Raw genomic sequence first — 14,660 nt, 5'->3', positions numbered from 1 at the left:
ATGAAATGAAATAATTGGAAGATTAGAAATTCTTCCCCTCAGTCCACTAGAAGCTTTAAGGATTTATAAAGACACTGGAATTAAATGAAAAAAATTTGGGTCTATACATATAGTTTAAAATTGGGAGAAGAGCCTACAGTTTCCCTAAGGTTCTCAAAAGGAGTTTGTGAACTAGAGAGAAAATGTCAAATCTCCTTCCAAATCTTTGTCCTTAAAGAGCTCCTTGGGGGGTGGGTGGTGCGTGTGTGTGCACGCATGTGTGTGGGCTGCAGCGTTAAGAACGCTGGGACACTTTAGGAGGAGAGGGGTAGTTATTGGTCTCCAAAGGGTGGGGGGCTCCTGATACTTTCCTGGCTCTCCGCATCCACTCCTGCTCAAGTCTGGTCCGCCATGGCTGTTGAGACCCCGCAAGCCCATCATGGAGGGAGAGGGTTAATAACCGTGGACTGGCACAGAATGCACAGACAAGCCAGGGACAGCCATGAACCAGTGGGGGTGAGGGGCCATCAGTGGCTGCCAAGCCCTAGCTGGGGCCTGGCCACACTTTCCCCAGATTAGCCTGTCGCCAGTCTGTCCGGAAACAGTGCTGGGTTAAACTGACTTCCTTTCCCTGCTAGATGCAGGGCTGCTCTGAGCTGCACTTTTACCAATGCTGGTTTTCTTTCTAATCAAAACTATTCATGGGTTGTTTGTGCAAATCATGGCTCAAGGGGCAGAGAGACCTTGATGCCAAGTGATTTAATTGAAAGAGTAAGGAATCTGGATTGGGGCTTAATGGGCCCGAGACGCCAGGCCAGGTGGCTGGGGTGGAGCAGGTCCTGGCCTGTGCCACAGCAGAGTCTTGGTGAATGGCATCATGGGATGGTGCTGGAGGAGGGAGGGGAGCACGTGTGGCAAGGCTGCCAGTGGAGATTTTACTCTGTCCCTGGGAGTGCTGAGTCTGGGGGAGGGGAGAAGCAGGAGCCCAGGTCGGGAGAGGGAGATCATATTATGGACCATGCTCTGTTTTTGCAAAGCTCTTCTTCGCATATTTTGTTTGATCCTCATCCAGCCTGTAGTGTCATTGTTCCCTTTTTAGAGATGAGGAAATTGAAGCCAGGAGAAGTTAAGTGACGTGTCCAGGTCATGACTCAAGGAGTAAAAGAACCAAAACCCATAGCCAGGGGTTTTGGACTCCAAATTGAGAGCTCTTTCTATTAAACTACATTTCATGCCAACGCAGGGAGAGGGTTAGCCAAGGAGGCAGCAAAGGGAGCAGCATTTATTGAGGACTGTGAGGCACATGCCAGGGGCTTTACATATATATATATATCATCTCATTTAATGACATCTGTAGGTCACTCACTCACTCACTGGTTCCCTCACAACCTCTCCTGAGCAGGCGCTGGGACACTAGATGGGATATCATGTGTGGCAGCACCTGGAACTTGCCTGACATTCCTCTTGGTCCATGTAGATCTGCTTCCCCCCCACTTCTTCCCCTTTCCCTGTCTCCTGCCCTGGACAGTTCCCCGGAGCCAGCTCAGCTAGGCACAGAGGGCAGGGCAGGGCCTGGCACCAGGCACAGTGAGGACCCGGCCAGAGCCAGGGCAGGGCTGGCCGCTGAGCCAGGACCAGGTGTCCCAGCCCCTCCAGAGCAGTGACCCACCCACAGCTGGTCCGGGATCCCCGGTACCTACGATGGGTCTCACACCACCTGCTAAAATGGGCGCTAATTCTGTCTTTCATAGATAAGGAAACTGAGGCCCAAGCAGCCAAACTGTTAACCTAACTTCTGCGGACACTGAGAGGCAGAGTGGGTTTTGAATGCCCAGAAAATCCTGGAAGGATGAAAATCTGTGAGAGACACGGGAAGAAAGGGCAGGAGAGGCCCCAAGAACAAAGAGAAGTCTAAAAGACAGGGGTTCAGGAGGTCATTCCCCCCTCCTCAGGAATAAATATAAATAAAAATGGCTAATAACAATAGCCCCAGGCCCCCCCAGGGGGTGGAGAGCCCGGTGGGCGGGGCGGGAGGGGTGGGGCCAAAGGGGGCGTGGTCAGAGCTGGGCGGGCCAATCAGGAGCTAGGGCCGGGCTCAGCCAGGAGCTAGGCTTGGACGCTCAGTAGTGGGGTGGCTGTGAGGTTTGAGGGAGCACTCCGAGAAGGAAAAGACAGGGAGGGAAAGAGGAGTAAAGGAAGAGTGGCGGAAGGGAGGGGACCCGGCGGTGGAGGGGAGAGGGGGAGGCCCGACTGCCTCTAGGCCCGACCCCCGCTTCCGGCAACGTGTCCCGTCTCCATGGCAGCTGGACGCTCCGGGACAGGACGTCAGTTCATCATGCCAGGACACCTGGTCTCCGGGGATCTGGCAGAGGCTCAGAGACCGGGCCTCCTACGGGCAAGGGTATATATAGGACTTGGAAGGAGAGGGAGGAAACCAGCATTTGTCAGACACTGCTTTATCCAGGCGAAGGGAGGGCACTTTATATTACCATACTCAGACCACTCAATCAATCCACTCAGCCGCTCTTCCAGAAGAAAAGAGGGGGGCTGGGAGTGGAGGAAAGCCAAGTGTTCAAGAAGAGAGAGGAGCTAGAAGGAAGTAAGACGCTGAGAATAAAACAGGGAGAAGCAGGAAAAGCCAGGGCAAGGTGCAGAGAAAAATCATTTCAGGGGTGTGGGCGTGGGGAGGGAGTGGATGACCTAGCTGGGACCGGGAGGGGGCAGGGCAGGCAGTGTCCATGCCACTCAGCCTGGGTGCTATAGGACTGGCTGTCAGGACTCTTAGATGCAGGTTCCTGGGCCAGCGTTGCCTCCGTCCTACTGGCACTTGTGGCCAACCACTCCTGCTCTCCTGGGCATTTGTTTTTTGTTTTCCCCGATCTGGACATCATCTGGAGGAGTGGTTTGGACCAAGTAAGATAGGCTTGCAACTAGCCAGACAGACTTACCAGTCACAGCACAAAGCCTGAGCTATTAGGAGGCACCCCCTCCCACAGCCCTGGGTCCCCACCTGGTCAATGAAGTTGTAGGTGGGGAAGAGTAATGACTGCTCTTTATTCAACATGGTTGTACTAACCACCTAAGAAGTTTTCTGGGAGTTGGGGATGCAGTGCCTGTTCTTAGGAGCTGGGATACAGTAATGAATATAATAAATGCCCTGCCCTTGGCGGGGTGGAGGAACGGTAAACAGACAGACACATCCATTAACCTGTAAGAAATGCTATGGGGAAAAAGTAAGCCGGTAAGGAGATACAGACCAGTGGGATTACCTCTTTAATTTGGCGGTCTCTAAAGACTAAGCTTTCAGCAGAGACCTAACAGGTGAGGGAGGGAGCGTGTGAAACCCAGGGGAAGAGTGCTCTAGGCAGAGGGACCAGCGGGTGCAAAGGCTGGGAGGCAGGTGTGAGCTCGGGTAAGGACATTTCTATGGCTCGGTGGCTCACACCTTATTAGGGCAGCTGGATTCCTCAGGGTCTTTCTTGGGGGTGGGGTTAGAGTCAAGCAGGTTCAGTAACACATTAAACTGGTCCTGTATCATCCTCCTGCCCCATACATGCAGAGCAAATGTGCAGAAACCCATGCTAGGATTGCTCGCGGGCACACTGTGGTCAGGTTGCTCCAAATTTTTGAGACTGGAGGAGTGGCTTTGAGGGTTCCCACTGGCCTGGGAAAAAGACCCTGCTGGTTGGGGGCCCAGCTTTAACAAACAGATAAGAACCCTTTGAAGATGGCCTATTTAATGCTTGTGTGCAATTGGGCACTGGTTTCTTCCCCCTAGTAGACGACATAGTTCTTTCTGGTTCGGTACAGTGTCCAAAAGCACTTAACAGTTCCTCTGTGGTGGATAACTTCAGAGGGAGATTGGAGGCTGGCTCCTGTTTCGGCTATGTCAGGTGTCCTATCAGGGGCTTCTGAGTGAGGTGGAGTAGTTGGGCCTTCGGCAGCAGCCCTGTGACTAGGAAGCCTCTTCCCTTGTTTGGTTTAAGCCCAGGGGAAGGACTCAGCCAAGGCTGCCCCGAGCAGGAGCTGCCAGGTGGCTCAAGAGCAGTCCCTGGAACACACATGCTCACCCATTCAGAGGAAGGTGCTGCTGGCATGAATGGGCAGGGCTCTGCTACCTCCAAAGCCACCTGGCACAGGAAGGATGGCAGAGGGCAGGCAGAGTCCTCCTCTTTGGGTGGCTACTTTGTGGCTGAGCTGCCTCTTTTGGTAGAAAAGAATGATGTCTTTGTAGGTTATGTGATTCATCGGGACAAGTGGGTGGGCCTCCTGTCCTATGGGTATATGGGCTTTATTATTGCATTCCCAACATCTAGTGCAGTGCCAGGCACATAGTAGGTCCTGAGGAAAATTGGGGGCTGTGTGCAAACCCAACCAGGGTAGAGGAAACTGCAGAGGTGACTCTGCACCCGGATGAGTGACCACACTGGACCCTGGGCACCTGGGTGGTCTCTGGCTGGTCACATAATGTGGTGGGAAAGTCTGGAATCAGGCCCACTTAGTTCAAATCTTGGGCTGCTGCTTAGAAACTGTGTGCTTAGGCAAGTTACTTAACGTCTCTGATCTTCCCTTTGGCTTCTATAAAATATTTTGTGACAATATTGTTTTGATGATTGAGTGATTATGATATTAAGAATGGGGTCTAAGGTACTAAATAAATAGCAGCTATCATTAATTGTTATTATCGTTCACTACCTAAAGACAGAACTGATGACCCCTGGTCCTTCTCAACAATGATTCTATTTGTCTGTGATATCATTAATCAGTAGTTCCATGAATAAATTAATGAATTTATTGCTATATTCATATTATCAATATGAATATTATCATTATCATATGACAATTGACATATGAATATTGTCATATTGTCAATGTTATCTTGTCATATTCATGCCATGATTTTATGAGTTGCCAAGTCTGTGATCTGCCACGTGATGGGGCTGAGGCCCTGGAGACCCACCCTCACCCTGCTCCTGGCACCGGGCATGTGAGAGGGCCCCAAAGGCTCTGACTCAGTGCCAGCCACCCCGGCCAGACACGCATCCATCTGGCCGGTCTCGTCCCCACCCTTGCCATCTGTCTCCACCAGTGCCCATTGGTCTGGGTAGGTCTCGGTGTCAGAAACAAATAGCCTGTTATCAGAGGCTGCCGTGGGGGTGATGGATGGTGTGCCACAAAGTCAGGCAGGCCGGGCCAGACTGGGGCAGGGGAATGAACACCATCCATCAAGACCTGTTGCCTCCAAGGACAGGTGATACCTACTTGGACTTAGGGATGTCACTCCTCCCAGGCACAGATGGAGAGTTAATGGAGCCTGACCTGGTCCCAGGGCTGGGCCTTTCATCTCAGGCCCAGCTTCTGAGCAGGACTTTTACCTCCCAAGCGCTCTCTGCTAGAAGTCCAGACTTCCCCAGGACATCCTAGGCCTCTATAACCCAGCTTAGCCAACTTTGCAGCCACTCCCTCCCCAGTCTCTGCACCTCCCTCCTCACCCCTTCCCTGTCCTTCCACCTGCTGGTCCTCTAGCTTTGGCTCTTTGCCCACTCACATTCAGCGTCTCTCAGAGACACACCTTGAAATCTGCTCTTTCAAGAAGCCTTCCTGAAGCCACACTCCCCTGCTCTAGCTCCCTGCCACTTGCATTGTAGCAAGCAACTCCTGGCAAATGCCTTCCGCTCCTTCCAGATATATGAAAAGCATTTTTTTAAAGATTTATTTATTTACGCATACAACAGCTGGGGTACAGGCCAGAGATGCAGGGGTGGGGGGCGGTGAGAGGACTCACCAGAGACAGAGTGGGGAACTGAAATACACTGCTGAGGGGAGCAGTGGGCGAGGCAGGAAAGGTCTGCTGCACCATGTGGGTTGCTCCCTGGCCGGCCGGGGATTGAACTCGTGCTGCAGAGGCTGCGGACAGCTTCATAGTGTGGTACTTAACCCCTTGCGCCACCAGGGAGGCCCATGAAAAGCATTTTTAAAGCCTGCTGAAGTTAATGTCATTAATAAATAACACCCAGCAGGGGTATTGCACTCTATAGTTTGTGAAACGTTGCTGCAAAACTTAGTGCATTTAATCACAACATATCCTTGAGACAGGTATCATCCTTACCTCCCACCCCAACTTTACAAGTGGGCAAACTGAGGCTCATGGAGTCAATGGCATGTTTATCTCTGTGCCCCCTCCCTGCCCAGCCAGGACAAACTTAGGCGTTGCTATGAGGTGGGAACACAGTTGGCATTCTCCAAGTCCAGGGTTCTGTCCACTCCCTGAGGGCCCCCTACTGAAGGAACAGCAGGTCTGGTGGCAGCTGCTTAAGTTAAGAAACAGCTTCTCCCCCCGATCCAGCTTCAGAGACCGGGCCTCTGCCTTCCCTGCTGGACACCAAGACCCCACCTGCCAGCACACCTTGGCTCTGCCGCAGAAAATGTGTGCTGTGGATTTGACTCCAGGATCAGACTGTGAACCCCTAGTTGCCTCCATTACCCCCTCCTTGTATGGGATCCAACACACAGAAGCCAGAGCTCACGTGCTTATTAGTTCTCTGTGCCTCAGTTTCCTTGTGTGTAAAATGAGGGCAAAATTACCCTCATTCATGGTGAAGAATTGCTTCTGACAGTGCCTGGCACAGAGTTGGCATAACAAGCTAGGCCTCGAGCACTTTTTTTAAAAAGATTTATTTATGCATACAAGAGTTGGGGTGCAGGCCAGAGGTGCGGGGGTGAGAAGATTCACCAGACATAGAGTAGGGAGCAGAACAGGTGCATCTACTGAAACACACTGAGGGGAGCAGTGGGCAGACAGGAGAGTCTGCTATGGCATGTGTGCAGCTCCCTGGCTGGGGATCCAACTCCTGCCGCAGTGACTGCGGATAGCTTCATAGTATTGGCAGTTAACCTTTTGCACTACCAGGGAGGCCCCTCAGGCACTTTTAGTGGCAGAGAAGGGCCTTGCTTCCTGGCTGATGTTCCTAGCCCCAGCCAGGCCTCTGTCCTGATGATGCCCCCCAAAGAGGAGGGAAGACAACTGCGTGGCACACTTGCCACATGTCCCCCGTGTCTGTGGGACCTAATCACAACTCCCTCCCCACCTCACACACACCCTCAGGAGTCTTCTCTCCACACTGGCACTCCAAGGAGACTTGATGACTCACTAGAGACCTGGAGAAGAAATCTCTCTGGGGCTCCTGCCTCAGGGCATGGCTCTGGTGAGGGCCCAAGAGACCAGGGGGTGTGGGCTGTGGTGACCTGGAATCCTGAAGAGGGGGTAGAGGTACTCACCTGAGAAGTTGCTGGCCAGGGACAGGCTCTCACAATGCTGGTCCTGGGGGAAGGCAGAGACAGGGTTCAGCCCCAGGAGGAGAAGGGCCTGTGGGCACAGGGAGGCAAGGACACAGTGAGGCTGCACTGAGCAGTCTGGCCTGCAGCTTCCTGTCTCCCTGCCCTTCCTTTCACATATCTCTCCCAGATACACCTCCCTAGTCTCCCTCCCCTCCTGTCCTCTTGGCCTGGAACCGCAGAGAAGCTGGAGCCAGCAGGAGCCCAGGTTCTAGGAAGAGGTAAGTGCTGTGCTTGGGGCTGGGTCCTTGGAAGGGATGCTGCTTGAGGAAGCCGCCTCCAGTCCATGGGACCTCGAGCATAGCCTGGTTGTGTCCCACCACACACGCTCTCTCACTCTCTATCTCTCTCTCTGTCTCTCTCTGTCTCTCTCTCTGTCTCACACACACACACCCCCATGCACACTCTCATTTATGCACACTCATATACACTCATTCACACACTCACACATACATACTCAGGCATGTCCTTCCACCCGCCCCTGGCACCTCAGGCTCACTGATCCTTGTGAGCACACTTGCCTGCCTCCCTCCCCAGTTGGAGGCACTGACAGCCTCTTGTTTGATGAACTACTTCAATTACCAGTCACTACAAATTGGGCCTCATGGCTTACCAAGCACTTTCCATCATGATGGCCCTTAACTCTCTCCCCTCAGGCTGGTGCGGCTGTCCCTGTGCAGATGAGGAAACCAAGGCCCAGAGAGGTGTAGGGTTGGATGTGGCTGGGGGAGGACTGTGTACTCCAGGGGGGACTTCTGCCCCTTAAGCTCACCAGCTCCCTGTCATTCTGATTCCAGAGCTTCAGCCCACTTGTGAAGAGAACGGTGTGGGCCCCACACCCAGAGGACTGCCCTTTCCCCAACATCTTCTGTGTCCCTTCTCATGAGGCCACCACCCTCCCCATGAATTTATTCTTAAAGATTTATTTTTATGTATTTATGTAAGAACTGGGGTGTAGGCCAGAGGTGCAGGGGGTGAGAGGATTCACCAGACAGAGCGGGGAACAGAACAGGCAGGCTGACTGAAATACACTGCTGAGGGGAGCAGCGGGCAAGATGGGAGAGATCTGCTGCACCATGTGGGTAGCTCCCTGGCCGGGGATCGAATGCAGACTGTTATGGTGATAGCACTGAGATTTAACCCCTATGCTTCCAGGGAGGCTCCTCCCACAAATTTAGAGTCGAAAGAGACCTGGGGTCTGGTCTCCCTGTGTGGCCTTGGGCAGGTTACTTGACCACTCTGTTCCTTGGTCACCTCACCTGTGAAGACAGGTGCAGTCCCCTTGCCCAGGCTGACATGGCACAGAGTGTGGAAGGAAGCAGCACACAAGCAGCACACGGGCAGGGACGTGCTCACTGCACTCAGACGTGCTGAATAAACTAAGGAACCATAATGTGTCTCGGGTCACAATAAGCACCCAACAGGTCATGTTGATTGATTTTGAACTTGGTGATTTTATTTAGTCATGGGTTATAGGAGAGGCAGTTCTTTCTCCAGGGATTCAATTTTCAAGAGGGTAAAAAAATGTGTGGAGGACCTCCCTGGTGGCGCAGGTGGTTGAGTGCAGTGCTGTGACGCTGTCTGCAGCCTCTGCAGTGCTGGCCAGGGAGCTACCCACATAGCACAGCAGACCTCTCATGTCTCACCCGCTGCTCCCTTCAGCAGTGTATTTCAGTCAGTCTGCCTGTTCTGCTCCCTGCTCTGGCTCTGGTGAATCCTCTCACCCTCCCACGCATCTGGCCTGTACCCCAGCTCTTGTATTCATAAATAAATAAATCTTTAAAAAAACAAACGTGGAGAGCTGGGAAGGGGGCACTGTAACCAGCCCTTTCCTGCCTGCAGGACATGGGTACCCGGTGAGGGCAGAGCTCTGCACATCTCACCACACTCTGGGCTAGTGAATCTTACGGGAGGGTTACTCTCCACATTACCACCTTGCCTCCCTACTCTTTCTTCCTGGGGGCCTATCCTTTGAATGGTGGGGGGCTCTCTTGAATTCCACTGGCCAGCTCGAACCATTTTCTCACAGTCTGCAAAATTTACCATAGAACTTCAGACTCACAATCACAGATCTGGAAACTCTCAGCTATTTCACGGCAGGAAAATCAGGTGGGGAGAGAGTCAGGGCTTGTTGGAGTCCCTGGGGAGTAAGCTGCAAGGTTAGCCTGGAGCCAGGGCCACGTGGTGCCAACTCTGGCAGCCCACCATGGTCTCCAGGTGCAGCCTCCCTCACGGACTAGGGTTAGGAGAGCAGACATTCACCTTGTGTGCAAAATTTAGTCAAGGTATATAATATTCTAATGCAAATTTTTGAAAATACTAAATGCCAAAAAAATCATCATGAACAAAATATCAAAAACTGATTTTAAAAAACTAAAAATATAAAGCATTTAACCCAGCCCCACCACTTCTAGATATTTATCCACAGAATATGAGAACACGAATTGGAAAAGATTTATGTGCCCCTATGGTTATAACCATATTATTCACAACTGCTGAGATCTGGGAAAAACCTAAATGCCCACTGACAGATGACTGGGTAAGATGCTGTGTATATCCTTCGCGGGCTACTACTACTACTGCTAACAACGAGGAAATTTTGCCTTTTACCACAACATGGCTGGAACGTAGCCAAGTGAAGTAAGTCAGAAATCGAAAGACTATTACCAGGTAGTTTCTCTCATGTGTGGAATAGATATAACCAGAGGAAAGGAAGCAATAAATAACAAAAAGAACTCTTAGACTGTAGAAAATATGAGGTGGTATGGGGTAGGTGAAGATTGCTCAGGCTTTGGCGCCTTGGCCTCTGTGGTCATCACCTGCAACCTTGACTGCAGGAGGCGCTTGGGGTGCGCGTGCCTGATGGTGGACACCTGGAGTATGGCGTGGGCATGTGTGAGTGGGCACGCCTGAGCTGAGAGACTGAGCATATAAGGGTGGTGTCACAGAGGCGGGGGGCACAATGGAGAGTGGTGGAGAATGGCTAAGGGAGGAAAGGGCATCTAAAACTTCGCAGGGGGGCTAAGTTGCTGTCTCCCCACTGGCTTGTTTCCCCTGCGCATTATTAGAAGACTTGCGGGGATGATGCCTAGGGCTCCAAGCTTCTCTTTCAAGCTGCTTGAACTGATGATGAACCTGCCAGGTTGGGATGGTTGCAGGGCAAGCGGTTACCTGAGGGGGAGGAGTAGGAGGCAGAGGGAGGGAGTGTGTCCAGCTGAGAGTAGCAGGTCACCAGAACTTTGGTGGTAGTGAGGTGAGGCTCACACACACACAGAGATGTGAAGCTGTGTGCCTAAAATTTATATAGTGTTTAAATCAGTGATTAATCAATACAATCTTCTGTTTTTGAAGACGGGATCAGTAACAGAGCTAGGCCAAACTGGAACTTAGGGCAGACAGATGAAAATTACTACTGACATTCAAATATTATTTATCTTGATTGAGAATTTGGGCATCTCCTGAAATTTTTGGCTTGAGGAGAAAAATTTTTCCTCACCTAGTCCTCACCCAGTTCACACGGCTTCTTCCTGTCTAACTCCACTCAGCTGGCTCCAACTGGTTCCAACCAGCACCGACTGGCTACAACCAACTTCAACCAGCTCCAAATGGCTACAACTGGTCTGACCAGATCCAGCTTCTCTGCACTGTGTCCAACCAGATCCAGCCAGGTCCAACTGGCACCAACTGGCTCAAACTGGATCTAACTGGTTCAAGCTAGATCCAACCAGCTCCAACAGACGCCCATCAGTATGAACCTGGTGTAACCAATTCTAAATGACTCCAACTGCCTCCAGCCGTCACCAATCAAGTAAACCGGATCCAATAGGCTACAACCAGCTATGACCAATTTGAACCTGCTCCACGCTGATTCAACTGGTTCCAACCAGCTGGAATAAGCTATAATGGGCTGCAGCCAGCTGGAACCAAGTGTATCCTGATCCAAATGGCTCCAACAGGCTCCAAATGGTTGGAACGGGCTCCAAATGGCTCCAACTGACCTGAACACCATCCAACCAGATCAAACAGACTCCAACTATATCCAACTGACTGTAACTAGCTCAAACCAGCTTAAACCAGATTCCACTGGCTACACCTGGTTATAGCCAGCTGGAACTGGCTAGAACTGCTCCAACTGGAACCATAGGCTCAAACTGGTACCAACCAGATCCAACCACTTGGAAATATCCTGATCCAACTCAAACCATACCCAACCTGGCTACAACTGGCTGGATCTGGGTGTAACCAGCTCCAACTGGATCCAACCAGCTCTGAACTGCTCCAACCAGCCTGAACAGGATCCAACTGGCTCAAATTGGCTGCAGGCAGTTCTATCCTGATCTAACCAGATCTACCAGTTTGAACCAACTTTAACCAGCTCAAACCAGATCCAACTGACTCAAACCAGATCCAAGCCAGTTGAAGCCAGCTCTGCCAGGTTGGAGCTGTTTGGAGTTAGTTGGCTATCTCTCAGTCCTTAGAAGTAATCTGACCTGCCCCTTTCCAAAAGTGAGCTTTCTGGGCTCTTCTACCATTAATGTCCTTTCCTACCCTCCTACCCTGGCCTCCACCCACTTACCAGTTTCTTCCCCCTCAGTCCCATGACAGAGGGAGGCTCTGTTTCCCTCTCACCCAACTTGAGGTAGAATGGATGGCTCCCCACTCCCAGTCAGTCAGCCCCTTCCCCCTCCTGTAGGAAGCCCTCTTTGTCCCAGACAATTCACCCCATTATCGCTTAGCTGTGTTCCTAAGTCCTAAGTGGGCTTTATTTACTCTCTTCCTTTCTGGCACACTCTCTGTGGCATGTCATCATAGGGATCGCTCCACTCTTACTGGGTCAAGCTTCCAAGTACACCCACAGCTCTGCACCCCAATCCTGTGGTCAGCACTTGGGTGTTGGGTTTAACAAACTCACTCTTGGGGCTCAAGAGTGATTAGAACAAACCTATTCATGTCTCTGGCCCCAAGGAACTTCCAACACTTTATTAATCAGTAATTAAATGTCACTGTTTCCAGAGAGATGGAGAAATATCTTAACCCTCATTTTCCAAATGAAAATGTGGAAGCAAAGAGGAGGAAGCTGGCAAGTGGGTGAGTACCTCTCCCTGGCTAAGCAGAGGGAAGTAACACATCAGCTGTTTGGCCAGCAGTCAGGGGCCCCCCAGCTGGCATGGCCAGAGGTCCCTTTTAGAAGGAGATTGGGATCCCTGCCCCCAGTTTCTTGCCTCACCCCTGTTTCTGCCACTCCCCCCAAACATACACAAAGTGGGGCTCCCAGAACAGCTCAGTCACAGGCAAATTAAAGAAACTGGAAACACCCTCTTCGAAAATAGCCCCGCTGCCTGACATCCCCCCATTATCCTTCTAATCCTCAAGCCTGCTTGTGGTCCAGACTTCCCGATCCCCCTAAAGGCACAGCACATTCTGTTTGTGCTGAATTGTCATTGCTTCCCAGCACGCTGGACCCCGCTGGCGTCTGCAAGCCTTTGCCCACCAGTTCTTTGCCCCTTCCTCACCCTAGCCTACCCCTTCACCTGAAGGGCTTGGCAGTCCCCAAAAGCCAGTTCCAGGGTCCCCTTTTGTCAACACCTTCTTTACCTTTCCAAAGCAACGCAGTTCAGTGTCCCCCCCAGTCAATGTGCCCTTGTTGCCTCTGACTGGACCCTGACCCTTACGACACCTGCACATGGGAGCCCTGGGCTAGTCCTGAAGGTTTGGAAACCATCTTGGCACAAAGTACTTATGCCCCAAGGTTCTCCTCAGAGGGCAAACATATAGACTGGTGGGTCTGACCCCACATCTGACTGTCCTGGGGCAAATAGTGGAGGAAAGCAAACCCATATTCATCACGAAACCAAACCCAACGCCCCAGGGCAAGACAAAGGGTGTCTCTGTCTTGGCTGCCTGCCTGTAACCCTGACCCACAGTCTCCTCCATGGAGACTCTCAGGGCCGGTTTTGCATTATGCAAAGAAAAAAGCTTCTTAAGATTCTTGAACCAACCTCTCCCCTCAGGAAAGGTCGGCTTGCACTGAAGCTGTGCTGTGTGTCCCCCCACCCCACACCTGCTGTGCAGCAGGGTTTGTAAAGGCTTCTGGTAGATTCCTGAATCACGTTTCCATGAAAAGCCGGTGTTTTCCTGTGTATTTCCGCCCAACATACATTGATGTCCTCTTCAAAGTTGCCTCCAATTTCCTATCTCCCTCAATGGGCAATTAGTTCATAGTGGAATAGGCCCCCAAATTGCAAGGATGTTGTTTGTTTCCTTCTAAAGCTAAGAGTTCTTTATCTGGGATCTACCAACACAAGGGGTGGGGGTTGTAGGGTAAGTGAATTAATTAGGCTTTTTATGCCTCTAGCCTCTGTGGCTATTGTCTGAGCCCTTGATTGATTGATTGATTGATCCCAAGTGCAGAGAGCACTTGGGGGTGTGGGCCCAGGCGCCTGATGGTGGACACCTGGAGGATGGGTGTGTGGGCATGCGTAAGTGTGCACAGCTGAGCCTGGAGGCCAGTGATATAAGGGCAGCGTCTCTCAGACAGCTCTGGAAGGACTGCTACGAGAGGACGAGCAGACCATGAGATAACGCCTTCGAGAGCCCAGGAAGCGCTGGATTCACTGGGGGCTGGTAAGCCTCACAGCCCCCCTGTCTGCCCTCCCTGCGCCTGGTTGCCCCCCAAGAGGGGTGAATCCCATAATTAAATGCAAAAGTTTGCATTTAATTGACATTTAATTGAAATGAAAACTGTTTCCTGGGGTGGGGGACAGAGCTTCCTCCACTTCTCAGCAATGACTAACACCCACAAAAGCACTTTGGCTGGAGTGTGTGGCAAATGGGGGGACCTGGATTCTTCCCCCAAACCAGAGACATCACTCTCTGAAAGCAACCAAAAAGTGACTCTGCCCCGAGAACCCCGACTTTTTCAGGTCCTTCCATTGGCTGTTGCAGGTGGCTTTTTTTCAGATCATTTTTGACAAACCAAGTTTTTAGGACTCAGGGAGGTTCACTGTCTTCTAACAGCTGGTCAAGAAAACCAAAATGGCACTTTGAAGCGGAGCTGGCAGGGCGCCGGGCTCTCTCTACGCCAGCCCAGCAGCTCCAAGGCCCCCTATAAAACCTGCTCCAAATCTTTCCTCTTGCCAGAGAGCCAAGCCTTGATGTTAAATCTGTGAAGGGTGAGGGTGTGCGTGCTGCGGCGCCATGACGACATCGCGTAAAATGACAGTCCCAGGGCAAGTGGGACCCTGACTTGCGGGGACACTGCAGAAAGCACGAGGGCAGGTCCCCTGCTCCCCATTTTACAGGGTTTTGTCGTTGAGATGCCCAAGGTCACAGAACTGTTTTCAGTG

At 51.7% G+C, this 14,660-nt stretch overlaps 1 protein-coding gene across 3 annotated transcripts in view; it reads right to left on the bottom strand.

Annotated features, from left to right (window-relative positions):
• CRHR1 (corticotropin releasing hormone receptor 1) overlaps positions 1-14,660 on the bottom strand; it is a gene marked incomplete at both ends in the record, with an annotated part of 42,208 nt that overhangs the window by 15,406 nt on the left and 12,142 nt on the right. For all 3 annotated transcript variants that reach the window (XM_084239421.1, XM_084239422.1, XM_084239423.1), the window contains one exon: positions 7,258-7,345. In XM_084239421.1, coding sequence (XP_084095547.1) covers positions 7,258-7,345 — 88 coding nt within the window. The remainder of the gene's footprint in view (positions 1-7,257; positions 7,346-14,660) is intronic.

Source organism: Talpa europaea (genome assembly GCF_964194135.1).
Source record: "Talpa europaea genome assembly, chromosome: 7".
Classification (NCBI taxonomy): Eukaryota; Metazoa; Chordata; class Mammalia; order Eulipotyphla; family Talpidae; genus Talpa; species Talpa europaea.
The sequence above is the reverse complement of the archived record's forward strand: the minus strand, read 5'-3'. Positions and strand labels throughout refer to the sequence as shown.